The sequence below is a fragment of the Fukomys damarensis genome, unplaced genomic scaffold, assembly GCF_012274545.1.
Source record: "Fukomys damarensis isolate Sample0158 unplaced genomic scaffold, DMR_v1.0_HiC HiC_scaffold_20, whole genome shotgun sequence".
Classification (NCBI taxonomy): Eukaryota; Metazoa; Chordata; class Mammalia; order Rodentia; family Bathyergidae; genus Fukomys; species Fukomys damarensis.
In genome coordinates this window covers 25,873,388-25,887,895 of record NW_022900932.1, presented here as the reverse complement: position 1 = coordinate 25,887,895, position 14,508 = coordinate 25,873,388, and the positions used below count along the sequence as shown (strand labels likewise).

The window sequence follows — 14,508 nt, the reverse complement described above, 5'->3', positions numbered from 1 at the left end:
GTCCTAAGGGGTGCGCGGCGGCGGCGGCGACGCCGAGCCTTTGTATCCCGCGGCTGCGAGGTTGCGGTGGCTCCGTCGGCGGCTGTGCCGTTCGGTCACCTGTGGTAGGAGGAGAGATTAGGCTAAAACCGGAGACCGCTCCCAGCGCAGGATCCCTGGGAAGGGTCCCAGTTGTCCCAAGATTTACGGCTTTCCGAGGAAAGAGTCTTATTGAAAGGTGACACCCCCCTGCTCGCTCAAGTCCCCGAATTTGGCCCCGACTTGGCGGAAATATTTGTTCAGTGATTGAGAGGCTGCAGGTGCCTGTTGCTTTGTTGTTGTTTTTCTTAAGTATCGGTTCATTTTACTGCACTCTTAACAAGAACGACAGGTCTATAAGAAAAAAATAAGTTGAGTCGTGGTGTTTGCTCTATTCGGTATATTTAAAATGCAGTTTGAATTCATTTTCTTCGTCCTCTCCATCTTACTCGCGTCTCCCCTGAAAAACGAAAAGATCAGCAAGTAAACAACAATGACGTCGTTATAGCCAGTGCCCAGTGGATTCGTTAATCGTGATTTCTATAGGAGTAATGTTATCTCAGTACCTTTATGAAATGTTTGTGTGAGATGGCAGCCTTCTCTAACTAGCTTTACAATTTGGGGAGGAACAACATGACCGGATTTTTAAAATTTTGTGTTTTTCACAAGAGACAAGAACTAAACTTTATGAGTTTTGTTCTTGTATGGAAATGGATTTTTTGCTTAGTTGCCCTGTTTAGTTTGAGTTGCATTGGTTCATTCAAAAGTTGTCATTTAAGCAAACATTATTAGTTTTAAAGCCTTCCTTTGTTTATCTGAACAACTCCCCAAAAAATCAAGAAATAAAATTATGCTGACAGATGCCTTCAAATAGTTTGAGTTTTTTCCTGGGTCCATCATTAACTGTTCCATGTAGATCATCTTGAGATATCTTCCTTGATTTAGGAGATCTATCAACTCTTGTGTCTGCGCCTAAAATATTAAGTGCCCCATTATGAAGCTGTACCTTTTTTTAAATCTAGATTGCTTTTGCTAATAAAAAATTGTTGAGCACTTTGACTTTGTTTGCATTGCTCAAAGCAGGTTTTTGTTTTTGATCTAGGAATATGAATGTCTTCTTTAGTGCTGCCTATTCTACAAAGATCAATAACGTGGTTGATCTTAATGGAATTGACAGTTCAGGCCTGCCCTACAGGTCAGAATGTCAAGTCTCCTAGGAGTAACACCCAGTGTAATAACCAGTGTTAGACAAGGAAGGGATTATATCTGGTTGGAGAATCATCAAAGAAGGCAGGAGAGATTACATTTGAAGGAAGCCTTAAAGAATGAAGGTAATGTAGACAGCCAAAGAGGAAAAGGGGGAGGATTTCTTCTGATAAAAGGATCACGATGAACCGTATCCCAGAGGAGGGAGATCTCATGTTAGTTACAGTGGACACAAGGACCTAGGGAGAGACAGCTGGAAAGGAAGGCTGGGGATAGATTTCAAGGAAGGAAGGATAGATGAAGGCAGCAACAGTTTTGCTTTGGAAGTAATCAGCTGTTATGTAAAATAGTTGGCAATGGAGAGACTGTAAACAGACCGCTTAGGAGGCGTCCTAACTGAAGAGACCTACAGGGGTAGATAGAGCCTACAGCATTTAAGGTCTGAAAGAAAAGGGAGCAAAAATGTAAGCAAGAAAAAAACAGATCATGGAAAAATGTGTCCATCAAGTATCAGGAATGTATTTGAGGAGGCCTTGAATCGTTAGCGCATTAGAGAGCACACTTGTTGGGGAACATGAGCATCCATAACCCCTTTGCTCATTGGTTGCTCCATCTCTGACCATGAAAAGCAAGCCTAAGATCTATACAGACACTAGACACCAGGAAATAAAATCTACTTACATGCATTTTAACCCACTGAGAAACATGCAGCTTGCCCTGAGCAAGATCAGACAGTTCTGTCAACATGAACTTCTGCTGGCAAGAGGGAGACACAAGGAACCTCCATAACCAGAGCTCCTGGTAAGTGTGAGCGCGTTTTGTCCAGATTTTGGAGCACAACCACTGGGAGCATGAGCACTGCCTTTGGAATCAGACTCAGATGTCAGTTAACAGCTGTGTAGTCTTGGACAACTTACTGAATCTATCTAGGCTTCCATTGCCTCATCTTAAAATGATTACAATAAAATCAGCTTGCTTTAATTTCATAGACAAGATTGACATGTTAGCAATTTTTAATGGCTGCTACTCTGAAATTATGTAATGACATATTCATATACAATGCCCATAACTCCCTTTTTGAAACATGACTCACAAATTGAGAGAAGTCCTATTTTTCCCCCTCATTTTTCATTATTCATATGATAGAGCATTGTAATTAAATCAGGACTAAAGACTTTACCTGAATTCACATATCACCTCTGCCATTTGTTTACCATGACCATCCACATAATATTAAATGCATTCTTTCACATAAAGTACATAGTCCAGCATTTGGCACAGACTTAAGTATTTATTTTATGTATTTATCTATTTATTTTGGTACCAGGGATCGAACTTGGGTTCTTGTGCGTGCGAGGCAGGTGGCAGAACCACTGAGCTAAATCCCCGGCCCCCAGGCTTAAGTATCTAATAGGTGCTACTTGTTATGCTTCTGTAAAGTCCCAATATAGGGCTCAGGATTTAGCTCAGTGGTGCTGCTGCCTCTCTCGCAAGTGCAAGGGCCTGAGTTCAATCCCCAGTACCAAAAATAAAATAAAATAAAATCTCAATATGTTGCATGTTTATATTGTTTTCACTGTTTATTTTTTCCTTTGAATCTCTGTTTAGGGACAGAGTTATAGTAAAAGTTTTATACTATTCATACATTATAAGCATATTTGTTGCTGTGAAATCTCTCTCTCTTTTTTTTTTTTTTTTTTTTTTTTTCGCCAGGGGAGACCTGGTTTCACTATGTAGTTCAAGCTGGCCTTGAACTTGCAGTGATTCTCTTGCCCCAGCCTCCAGAGTGCTGGAATGTTGTGGTGAAATCTTTTCTACCATCTTTAATTTGATCAGCCCATATTCATAATTTTCCTAGCCAATATGATTTTTGCATTTAATTATTTCTAATATTTAATTATTATAAGTAATGCTACAATGAAATTATAATGTTCCGAAGTACATAATTTGAATATACTTCTTTGTATTTCCATAGGATAAATGGACAAAATATTTCTGAGTTCAAAACTACAAATATTTTCATGACTTTTGGTATGAATTGCCAAGTTGTTTTCCAAAAGGATTTCATTGTCAAAAATTGCCACTAGCAATGTATGAAAACTTTATCACAACATAACTACAGTATTTTCCTAACAACATCTCATTTTTTTCTTTTGCACCTTCTTATTAGCAAGATTGAATTTCTGTCATAATATTTACTTATTAATTATATCTGTATGTTCTTGCTCACTTATATCTTGCTTAATTGATAATTTTTTTGTCTGATCTACTTGCATAGTGAATAAACCTTTTATTTGAGTTCATCTTTCTAATTTCACTTTTTAGATATTTTATTTTTGATTGTATAGTTTATAGTTTTAATAACAGTTCATGTTTTACTTTTCTTTTTTTGAGACAGAGTCTCACTTTGTAGTTCAGAGCCAGCCATGTTGGCCTCAAACTCAGTGCGATCCACCTTCTTCAGCCTCCCCAAACTGGGATTATAGGTGTGCACAACCATGCTGGCACCTTATTAATTTCTTGATCACTTCTAAGTATAAAATTAATTCACGTATTTGCTAAATATTGTATTAACTTCTTATATAAGGGCTGGGGATTTAGCTCAGTGGTTCCAGCGCCTACCTTGCAAGTGCAAGGGCCCGAGTTCGATCCCTAGTACCAAAAAATAAATAAAAAAAGAAAAGATTTCAGTTAACTTCTTATATAGAATTGGGTCAATTTGGAAACTTCCTTTTTAATTCCATTTTGTTTGACCTCAATATTAGTAAAAACCTCAATCCTCTTCATTTATATTTAATGAATATATCTTTGGAGGCTGAATTATGCACCTTAAAAATTATACTCCACAAGCTTCTACCATCTTTCCAGATCATCTGTTTTCCTTCTCTCTGGATCCTTTTTGTTAGCATACCAATATGTTATTTCTCACCTCTTTAAAAAAAACAGCCAAATAAATTATTTTACTATACTGTTCATCTTACTGCTTTTTCTCTTTCATGCAAAAATTCGTCAAAAGAAACATCTATATGCACTGTCTCTGCTTCCCCTCCATTTAAACACTCTCAATCCCATACTGTATTATTTGGATCTTGCTACTTTCCATTCCACTGAAATTACTCTCTGTGGATCAATAGTAATCTCCATTTGGCTAAACTGTTTGGTCCTCACTTCATTTATAAGCAGCTTTTAATAGACTTGCCCATTCTGTCTTTGAAGGGCTTTCTTTAGTTGGTTTGTAAGAAGTTTTGCTATTTTTTTTCTTCACAACTTACAGGCCACTCCCTTCTCAGGCACCATAAATATTCGTTCTCATTCCCTAGTTTCTTAAAGAGCCCCTGTTAATTTATATCTCCACCTAGACCTCTTTGCTGAATTCTGTGGTCATATTTTCAGCTGTCTTCTTCCCTCCATTTAGAAACATCTGAAAATCATCTTAAATTTAGAATATCCATAACTGGAGCTCCTGAATTTCCGTCCCAGCCTGGCTCCTTCAGCAGCCTTCCCACCACCACTAATGACTCTGACCTTCTTGCAGTTCAGGCCAAAATCTTGGAATCATTTCATCCTTGATTATTCTCTTTATCTAATTGCCAGCACTGAATATTGCAACATTCAAACTCAACAGTGGACTCTACTTTCAAAATAAATTTTGAAAGTTTTCACAGTTACAACCCAAGCAATATCATATGTCAAATATGTTATTACAGTAGCATAGTATCCTACTTCTATGTTTATCCCCTTAAATTTTGTGTTTGGGGTTTTTTGTTTGTTTGTTTGTTTTTTAGTATTAGGGATCAACTCAGGATCTTGCTGTTGTGAGGCAGGCACGGTGCCACTGAGCTAAATCCCAGCCCCTTTAAAGTTTTTCTTAAAAGAGCAGCCAACATGATCCTGTTGCAGTCCAAGTCAAATCATGTTTCTGTCTGTTCGGAATCCTCAGGTGACTTCCTCCCTCATTCAGTAAAGCAAAGTCCTTCCTGTGGACTGCAAATGGGGTGTGACCTGGACGCCACCTCTCAAACTTCATCTTCACCTGCCCTCTGCTCTGCTGTCTTATTCCAGTCACAGTAATCTCTGAGCTCCTCTGGTTTGCATCTTGCCTGACACCCTGGGCATATTGCCAGGCCCTCATTAGTGCCTTTCCTACAGATTCCCTGTTGGTTTATACCCTCCCCTCCTTCAGGTATTGCTTTATCTGTGAGACCTTCCCTGACCCCAGCCAGCACTCTCCTCTGTTTGCATTCCCTGCTATGTTCTCTGCAGCATCTGGTACTTAGAAGCATACTGTAAACTTTACTAATTTTACCTGTGTTATCTCTATTCTCCAACTAGAAAGTTACCTCCACAAGGGCAGTTCTTTTCTCATTACACACAGAAAAATATTTGTTTTCTGCAGTAAAACAATGAAAATAATGAATGTGAACTATAAATTACAGACATATTGATAATATGATATCATGGATATATTTTTTGCCCTCCTCCAAAGCCTGGTAAAATACTTTTCTTAAGAAAGCGATAGTGAATGAGTTGTTTAGAAAGAGCCTAGAAGGATCTCAGCAATGAATAAAAAGCTTTTTCAAGCTCTTTCAAGACATATATTGCAGAGGGCCAGGGATTTAGATCGTGGTTCTGCCACCTGCCTTGTAAGCACAAGGACCCAAGTTCGATCCCCAATAACCCCACCAAAAAGACATATATTTCAGAGCAAAGGGAAGATTCTGCATTTGGGCCATTGCTGAAAACACAACCTCTAAACCTTGACATACTAGCTAAGATTGTTTTGAGGGTAGATAGTGGAAGTAGAATTGTATACCTTAAAAAATGAAAGACAATTAAATAGTATGCCTGGAAATGAATGTCATTCTTATATTCATCTTTAGTGTGTTAAAGCAAGAGAATATGATGTTTGTTTATATGTGTGTTTATTAAGATTATGTTAGGATTAATGGAAAATAACACTTTTAATTAAAATTTTATTTTATTTGGGGGAGGGCTATTAGGATTGAATCCATGTACTATGCCATCAAGTTACACTCCTATCCCCACAAGTAATTTTTAAATCCTTACAAATATAATTGATATTTCTTCCATGTGCTTTAAATATTTTTATTGGTTTATAAAATCTCAATGATAGCTAAAGTATATTTTCATTAGGTTAAGGTAAATTTTATCTTAGCCATTTTTTTTCTGATGCTTAAGAATAGCTTAAATGTTCATGCATCATACCTAAGAATAGGAATCATTTGAATTGTTGTTAGATAATGAGAAATAAGGTATATAGGAATGGTTATGTTTTCAAGAAAATTGAAAGTTTGATATCATAAAGACTAGTGTTGGGAATGCCCTACAAGAAGTCATGTTTTCTCTCTTTCTTCAGTAAGATAAGAAAACATCCTAAATTATTGGGTCTTATTTTTACTGCAGAGGGCAGAACTTCCAACAAGATGACCCTTTATTTTAGAAACAATTTGCTTTTGTCCATTTTTTGTTACAACTGCTATAATAACAGTATTTCTTCTAGTACTTTTTGAATCCTTTTAGGGTGGAGATTTTTATATTCTCTACTTTTAGTATAGACTAAACCATTCAAATAAATGGTATATTATGAATAGTGACATAAATGAGTAAATATCTGTAATATTCTTTAGATTATGGAGAAAATGTTGCTGATTTTTTGCAGAATATGAGTTTGTATCTATGTCATCGATCATGCATCTGCACTAAACTACCCTCCGTAAATTAAAGGTGAAAATTCTTCTGTTATAAATCTTCTTTGTTTTCAAATCTAACTGGCCATTAAGGATTTATGCATAAATATCCAAATTACTGAAGTGTATTTATAGTTTCAGTAATATTGCTATATTTACAAATGCCACAATAACTGAAAATAAGGGAAGGTGTTATAGTTATTATTATAATATGAACAGAGAAAACAGTAGCAGTTGGGATGGAATTATTGAATAGTGGTTAGTGATTAAATAATGAACAGACCAACTAATATTAAAATATTAGACATTCATAATGATTTTCAAAGTTTTTCTTAAATTTTATTGGTTCCTTAACCCTCAACACTATTGATATTTTGGACTGGATAATTCCTTGTTATGGGGAAATGAGATGTCTTTTGCATTGTTAATGTATATAAGCATCCCTGCCCTCTACGCACTAGAGGTCTACATCACACACACTCACTCACACACACACACACACACACACACACACACACACACACACACCCCTATTGTAACAGCTAAACATTTTCCTTGTCCTAGGAGATGTTAGATATTAGAATTAGGCCTGGGGTGTAGGTCAGTGGTAGAGCACTTGCCTAGCATGCTCAAGGCCCTGCGATCAAACCCTAGCTTGAAAATTAAATATGTGTTAGAATATAAAGCCAACATTTACCAGGTTTTGCTTTCCTTACTATTAACAATGTCATTAACTCTGCAAAAGCAAAGCTAGCAAGGAAATTATGAAAGTGAAATCCATAGGAAAAATCTAAGTAAATTAGGCCTATATTGATGAGTAATTTAGAATATAAATTCAGGAAGTACTCATATATGTTAATACTGGAACCATTAGTATTTTCAAGTAATTGTATGTTCATTTTAGGAAAGAATTACCTCACATAGAAATTAAATGAAGCATTCTGCATTGGAAAATTTCATTTTGCTTTCATGGTGTCACATTTCTAGGAAATGAGTTAGTTTTCTTTTGCTGGGACTGATAAATCAAAATATTAAAGCCACTAAAACATTAATAATTTATTGTCTCACAGTTCAGTCCAGAAGTCTGAAATCAAGGTGAGAATAAGGTTGCTCCTTCTGAGGGCTGTGCGGGAGAACCTGTCAGTGCAGGTCTCTGGTCTCCAAGCTTTCTGGTGATTTCCTGGCTGCCTGTGGCTTACAGAATGCTCTGATTTCTCTCTGCATCTGCTGTGTCCTCCCTTTGTGCATGTGTTTATGTCTACATTCATACTGGATTAGGACCCGCTCTACTTCATTTTAACTCAATTATTTCTATACAAACCTTTTTCTCCAAATAAGGTCACATTCAGAGGTAGTGGGGGTTACCACTACCCCAACATGGTTTGGGGGTGGGGCCTCACAACAAAACATTCTCTTCTGCTTACCAAGAGGAAAACAAACATGTAAAGGAACAGTTTTAGGGATTGTATTACAAAGGGTGGGGGGAATCTAGCAAAATAGCTGTCTCAGTATGATTTAAGAATCATCATATAGAAAAAGGATACTGCCTTTTCTATCATTGTGAAGTGCAAAGCTAGGGCCAGTAGGTGGATATTACAGGAAAACTGATATTTAATATAGAAAGACAAACTTTCTAAGATTTCTAGTTTACCATAAGACTGACAACCTTACGAAAGCAGCATGTTCTCCAAGACTGGATGCATGAAGACAGGGTAGAATCTTAGTGGAGGATCTTCACTGTGCTGTTTGTATGCTTCCTATGGAGACTCGTAGGTAAATTATTGTGAAAAGTTGTATTTTGTATTTAGTAATTTTTTTTTTTTTTTTTTGGTACCAGGAATCAAACTCAGGACCTTGCACTTGCAAGGCAGGTGGCAGAACCACTGAGCTAAATCCCAGGCCCTATTTTGTATTTAATAAAATTATGTTTAAGTAAATGAATACAAGGGCCAGGGATTTAGCTCAGTGGTGCCATTACCTGCCTCGCAAGCACAAGGTCCTGAGTTCAATTTCCAGTACCAAAAAAAGAATGCAAGATGTGACTGGAAACTACAATGAGCACTTATATTTTTAAAAATTATTACAGTAAAGACACATTGCTCTTTTTCCTTCAGAAAACTCCCTCTCTTTAAGCACACTCATTGTATTGTTCTTGCCACTTGTTGAAGCAGTTTTGAAAGTCTTCTCTCCAAAGTATCCTGGGTTGTGCTGTGGTGGCTGCCTCAGTGACCTGAATCAATTAAAAATATTTCCTTTCATTGTGGGGAAGAGCCATCAGTTCCATGGTTCCCAGATCCGGTGAATAAGGTGGATGAGGACACACTTGTAATATTTTTACTAGGCTGCCTTTCCATTGACTGTCACTGGCCCCACAACATTCATTGTGGTTTTTATCACACCTTAGAAAGACACTCACTAAAGAGAACTAGAGCTACTTCAGAAAGTGGCAGAACAATGGGATAAATGTGTTTGGGGGGGTGAGTATTTTGAGAGAGATTAATGACAATGTGCCTTATACTGTAACAATTTTTAAAATACCATATATTTTCATCAATCCTTGTGCATTGAGCAAATACTTGTTTTTTTGTTTGTTTGTTTGTACTGGCGATTGAACTCGGGTCCTTGCGCTTGCAAGGCAGGCCACCAAACCGCTGAGCTAAATCCCCGGCCCCTAGCAAATACTTTGTAAATATCAGCAGTGATTACTAAACAGCATTGTTTGGCATTCACAATACCATATATAGAGAGATATGATAAATTGTATACTGAACCTTTGCTAATGTGATACTTTTTCATCATTAAAATTTTAGTCACTAATCTTTAATGCTTACAAAATTTGGGATGCACTTTTACTGAAATTTTAAAGTAGAAAAAACTGACTCTGTTGTTCTACCTTAGGGAAACCCACAGAGATGAGCAATAGTCATTCTTAAATGTAGAGAAAGTGTAGATATAAGAATTCAAAGAACAAATCTGGTGGTATTTGCCTCATGGATTTTATTTTGCTGTAATCATTTCTTTACTACGTACTATGTTCCTATGAGGACACTGACCAATCTCACTAGTATTGAACAAATTACAGGTTCATTTGATATTTATTTCATTGTAGTTTCATATTATTAATTTTCATCAACCTTAGGGAATTTTTTTCTAATTTTTCTGAAATGTAGCATTATTCCGTTTTCACCCTGTATATATAAAATGTCTTTACAAATAGAAATGATGAGAATGATTTTATGATGTTCAATAGATCGTTAATGGGTAGCAAAGTATTTTTTAAAGGTGTACCTCTAGATCTATATACAAGGGCCGTGAAAGTATATAAATTTTAATGTGACAATATTAAAGTGTTAAATTGTATGGACCGAAAGTTTTGTATAAAGGTGTTCTGTAAAGCTATCTGGTTCTTTCCTTGCCATGTAAAAATGACAGAAATTCAAATTAGAAATAAACTTTTTTTCTACAGAGTTTATGCTTTATTATGGATAGAAATTTTAAGTCATATGTCCTTATTTTGTGCGGTAAATCTAATGCAAATACTAAGATATAAATAAAATGTACTGTCTTCTGGTAAATCTATACTCAAAGACCTTAGATTTTTTGCTGGTGACTTTTTATTTCATGGAGGAGTTCCCCAGTCCCATAAATTCTTTTTTTTTTCTCTCTCTCGCTCTCTCTCATTGAGTTTATTGGTACATTTTGGGTATGCAGTACAGTTACATTCATCATTGGGATCTTGTACCTTAACATGACAGGTCTTGGTTCTCATTTTTTCCCCTCATCCCTGCCCTCCCTTCATCCCCTCCTCCCCATTTACAAACACTTTATTTCCATTTTTTTCATTTTCTCATATTTTTTTCTTTTCCCTTATTATCTTTCCCCTACCATTCCCACTTTCCCTACACTTTTAGCCCTCTTCTTCTTATTTCACATTGTCAATTATATCATTACCACCATAAATTCTTACATCATTTTAACTAAGATAACTCACCTAAGCTGGGCATGGTGGCACACACCTGTAATCCCTGCACTTGGGAGGCTGAGGCAGGAGGATCACTGTGAGTTCCAGGCCAGCCTGGGCTACATAGTGAGTTCCAGGTCAGTCTCAACTATGTAGTGAGACCCTGTCTCAAAAACAAACAAACAAACAAAAAAGTAACTCAGCTAAAACTAAGATCAGAAAAAAAATACAAGTAGTAAGCCATTTTAAGAGTAATGATTACAATAAAAGAGGCCTTGTTTCTTCAATGTCAGAGAAAAGTAAAAGAAGAGAAAGGAAAGCACTCTGATTTTTCTTTCAAGGATTCTAGTTCTGCTTCCCCACTTCAACGTATGCCATCGTGGTCTCTCTTCCTCTGTTTTTTCCTTTCCTCGCCTTTTTTTTTTTTTCCCTAGTTTTCCTTTTTCCCTTTACCCGCAGTAAAGATGAGAGTGGTATATACTTTCTGTCATGTGCAGAGAAATGATTTTAAGAGCTTACTAAGTGGCCACTAAGGTCTTCATAATTTTAAGGGCTATAGCTCCCAAACTAATAGAAAAGAAAGATGCTACAGGGGGATATAGAAGGTCAGCATAAAGGGTTTTAATTGTGGGGTGGTGAAGACATGGAAGAAAAGATGGTAGAAGGAGTTCAAATGTATCACAAGTGACAATGAACATCAACATTACAAACTCAAACACTGGTGAGGTCAGTTAGGGAAGAATTGCAGAGTGAATTATAAAACATGATTGAAATATAATAACATGTCTGAATAAATGTATAGTCCATATTAATGTATCAGTATTCATTGGTGATTCTCAGTTCTTCCCAAACTTACAAATTCAGTGGAATTCAGACAAGATTTTTATTGTTTTCACGCAACCTGTCTTAGTTAACTTTCTGTCAGTGTGACAGAATACCTGAGAGAAATTAATTTTTAAGGGGGAAAGGCTTATTTTGGCTTAAAGTTTTTAAAGTCATACATAGTCCATAGTCACTTGGTCCTGTTGTCCTGGACTCATGGAGGCACAGTGCATCATGACAGGAGGATGTGGCAGAGGAGGTCTGCAAGTCATAACAACCACAAAGCACGAAGGGGAGGGGAGAGGAGGATCCTGGGTCCCCTGTTCCCTCATGAACTTCCCCCAATGACTTTCTTCCATTAGGCCCCATCTCCTAAAGACTTCCACTACCTCCCCATAGTACAACAGGCCAGGTACCAAGCCTGGGTCTTTGGAGGACATTCAAGATCCAACCTAGCAAAACCTCAGCTAATTACTTGAAGTTAATGGGGAAGAGCAGATTCCAGGAATCAGTAAGACAGCCGTGAAGAATAGGCAATGATTTGCCCTATTACATATTAATGTTTATTATAATGTTGAGGTAATTAAGACAGTAGTGTTCTTGCTGTGGATCACCCTAGAACTAACAACACAGTAAAGAACCCAAAAGCTAACCCACACACCTGTGGAAATCTGGTATGACAAAGATAGAATTCAAAATCATTGGGGAAATTAGCTCGGTACAGTGGCTGTAGTCCCAGCTACTTTGGAGGCTAATGCTAATCATGATTTGCTCAAGAATACAATACCAACAGGGGACAACTTAAGCAAGAATCTGTTTCAAAAAAGCAAACAAAACCAATGGGAAAGTGCAGATATTTTAAGATACTGTTGTAACAACTGAAAACAAATCGAAAGTGGAATATCTAAGTGTGAAAACAAAACACTTAAATTTTAAGAAAGGTAGAAAATCATAATGCAGGAAGGATTTTTCAGATCCTCATCAAATCATAGAGGAAATAATTGATAAATTTGTTTTTTTATAGCCTAATATGTATCTGATACTCATTCTGCATCAAGCATTGTTCTGAGCACTTTAAAGTAGTTTGTTTATATCACACAACAACCCTAATGATACAGGTACTGCTGTTATCTCCATTTTACCAATGAGAAAACACCTTAGAGTTGTGGAATAACTTGTTCAATATGATTACATAGCTACTAAGTAGCAGACCTAACAGAGGGTAGCTTGGGCCCCAAACTTTAACGAACATGCTAAACTGCCTTTTTGTATTATAATTACATTATTCCAGCCCTTTTTATATTTCAAGTCAGCTTTAGTCTGATCTGATTTATATATAATAATTTCTGTGTGCTTTGTATCACTACCTTTTCAAGAGTTACTTTATATTCTATTTCCATTTTATCTCTGGCAATCTGTGTAGAAAATATCTGATTATTGATATAGAAATTTTAAACTAGTTATAAAGACAATGCTGTTTTCTCAGTTCTTATCTAACTTGGGACAGAGAAAGAGGTGGCAGTGGAATCCTGGCCCAATTATAGTAAAAAATGCAGATAGTTTTCAAATTTGTATAACAATATATAAGAGACATAAAATGTAGGGCTGGGGGTTTAGGTCAGTGGTGCCATCGCCTGCCTTGCAAGCACAAGGTCCTGAGATCAATCCGTGGTACCAAAAAAAAAGAAGAAAAAAAATATATAGATATATATTTCTTTAAAATCAATAACCAAAAAGTCAACCTTAGAAAAATGGACAAATGAACTGTCACCTCTTAGGAGAGGAAGGCATCAGCAAGTAGACATAAAAAGACAGGCAAAGCTCATTAGTTTTCAAGAAAATGTAATTTAAGACCATATTGAAATTCCTTCTTATGCCTACTAGATTATAAAAATTAGGAAGTCTGAAAATAAGTGTTGGCAACAGTGTGTAGAGCAACTGGATTCAATAGGAGAGTAAAATGCTGTAACTGCTTTGGAAAACAATTTGGCCCTAACTTATGCAGTGTTAATCATTCACATACCCTGTAACCCAGAAATTCCATATTTAGCTACATACCAAAAAAGAAATTTGGCACATGTACCAAAATACATTTGCAAGGATATCTTTTTCTTTTTTCCCGCCGTACGGGGGATTGAACTCAGGACCTTGCACTTGCCGAGCAGGCGTGGTGCCACTGAGCTACACCCCCCACCCCCTGTACAAATGTTCTTAAAGCAAAAATAGTATTTTATTTGAGCAGGGGACTGACTAAATGTTGGTATATTTACATAATAGAATATTATAAGGCAATAAAGCTGAATGAACTACCACTTACAAGCATCCACATGGATGAATGTTAGGAAAATTATAGTAATTTTTTTTTAGTAAGCCAGATCTGGTTGCATATTACACAGTACCATCTTAAGGGCTCCGGAATGGGAATAAAACTAAACAATATACTGTATAAAGTATATATAACAGAGCCAGGGATTTGGTTCAATGGTTTCTTGCCTTCCTTGCAAGCACAAGGTCCTGAGTTCAATCCCCAGTACCACACACACACACACACAAAAATTGAAGTATGTAAAACAAATCTTTTTTCAGAGAAGAGTGATAAGCACAGATAATTAGGGTCTGAAAAAGGATCTAGAACAGTCATACTAGTTTTATTCTAAAGTTGGATGACAGATTCACGGGATACATTTTATTATGCTTCATAACTTTGAAGTATGTGCCATATATTCTTTATATCAACTACTACATTAAAAACATGTTTAACACTTGCAGTGAGTCAGGACCAAGGTATCTACA

At 36.5% G+C, this 14,508-nt stretch overlaps 1 protein-coding gene across 1 annotated transcript in view; it reads left to right on the top strand.

Annotated features, from left to right (window-relative positions):
* The first annotated feature begins 1,954 nt into the window (after positions 1-1,954).
* The window catches only part of Reep3 (receptor accessory protein 3), a 92,114-nt gene continuing 79,560 nt past the window's right edge, over positions 1,955-14,508 (top strand). The window contains exon 1 of the mRNA XM_033766565.1: positions 1,955-2,025. Coding sequence (XP_033622456.1) covers positions 1,970-2,025 — 56 coding nt within the window. The 5' untranslated portion in view covers positions 1,955-1,969. The remainder of the gene's footprint in view (positions 2,026-14,508) is intronic.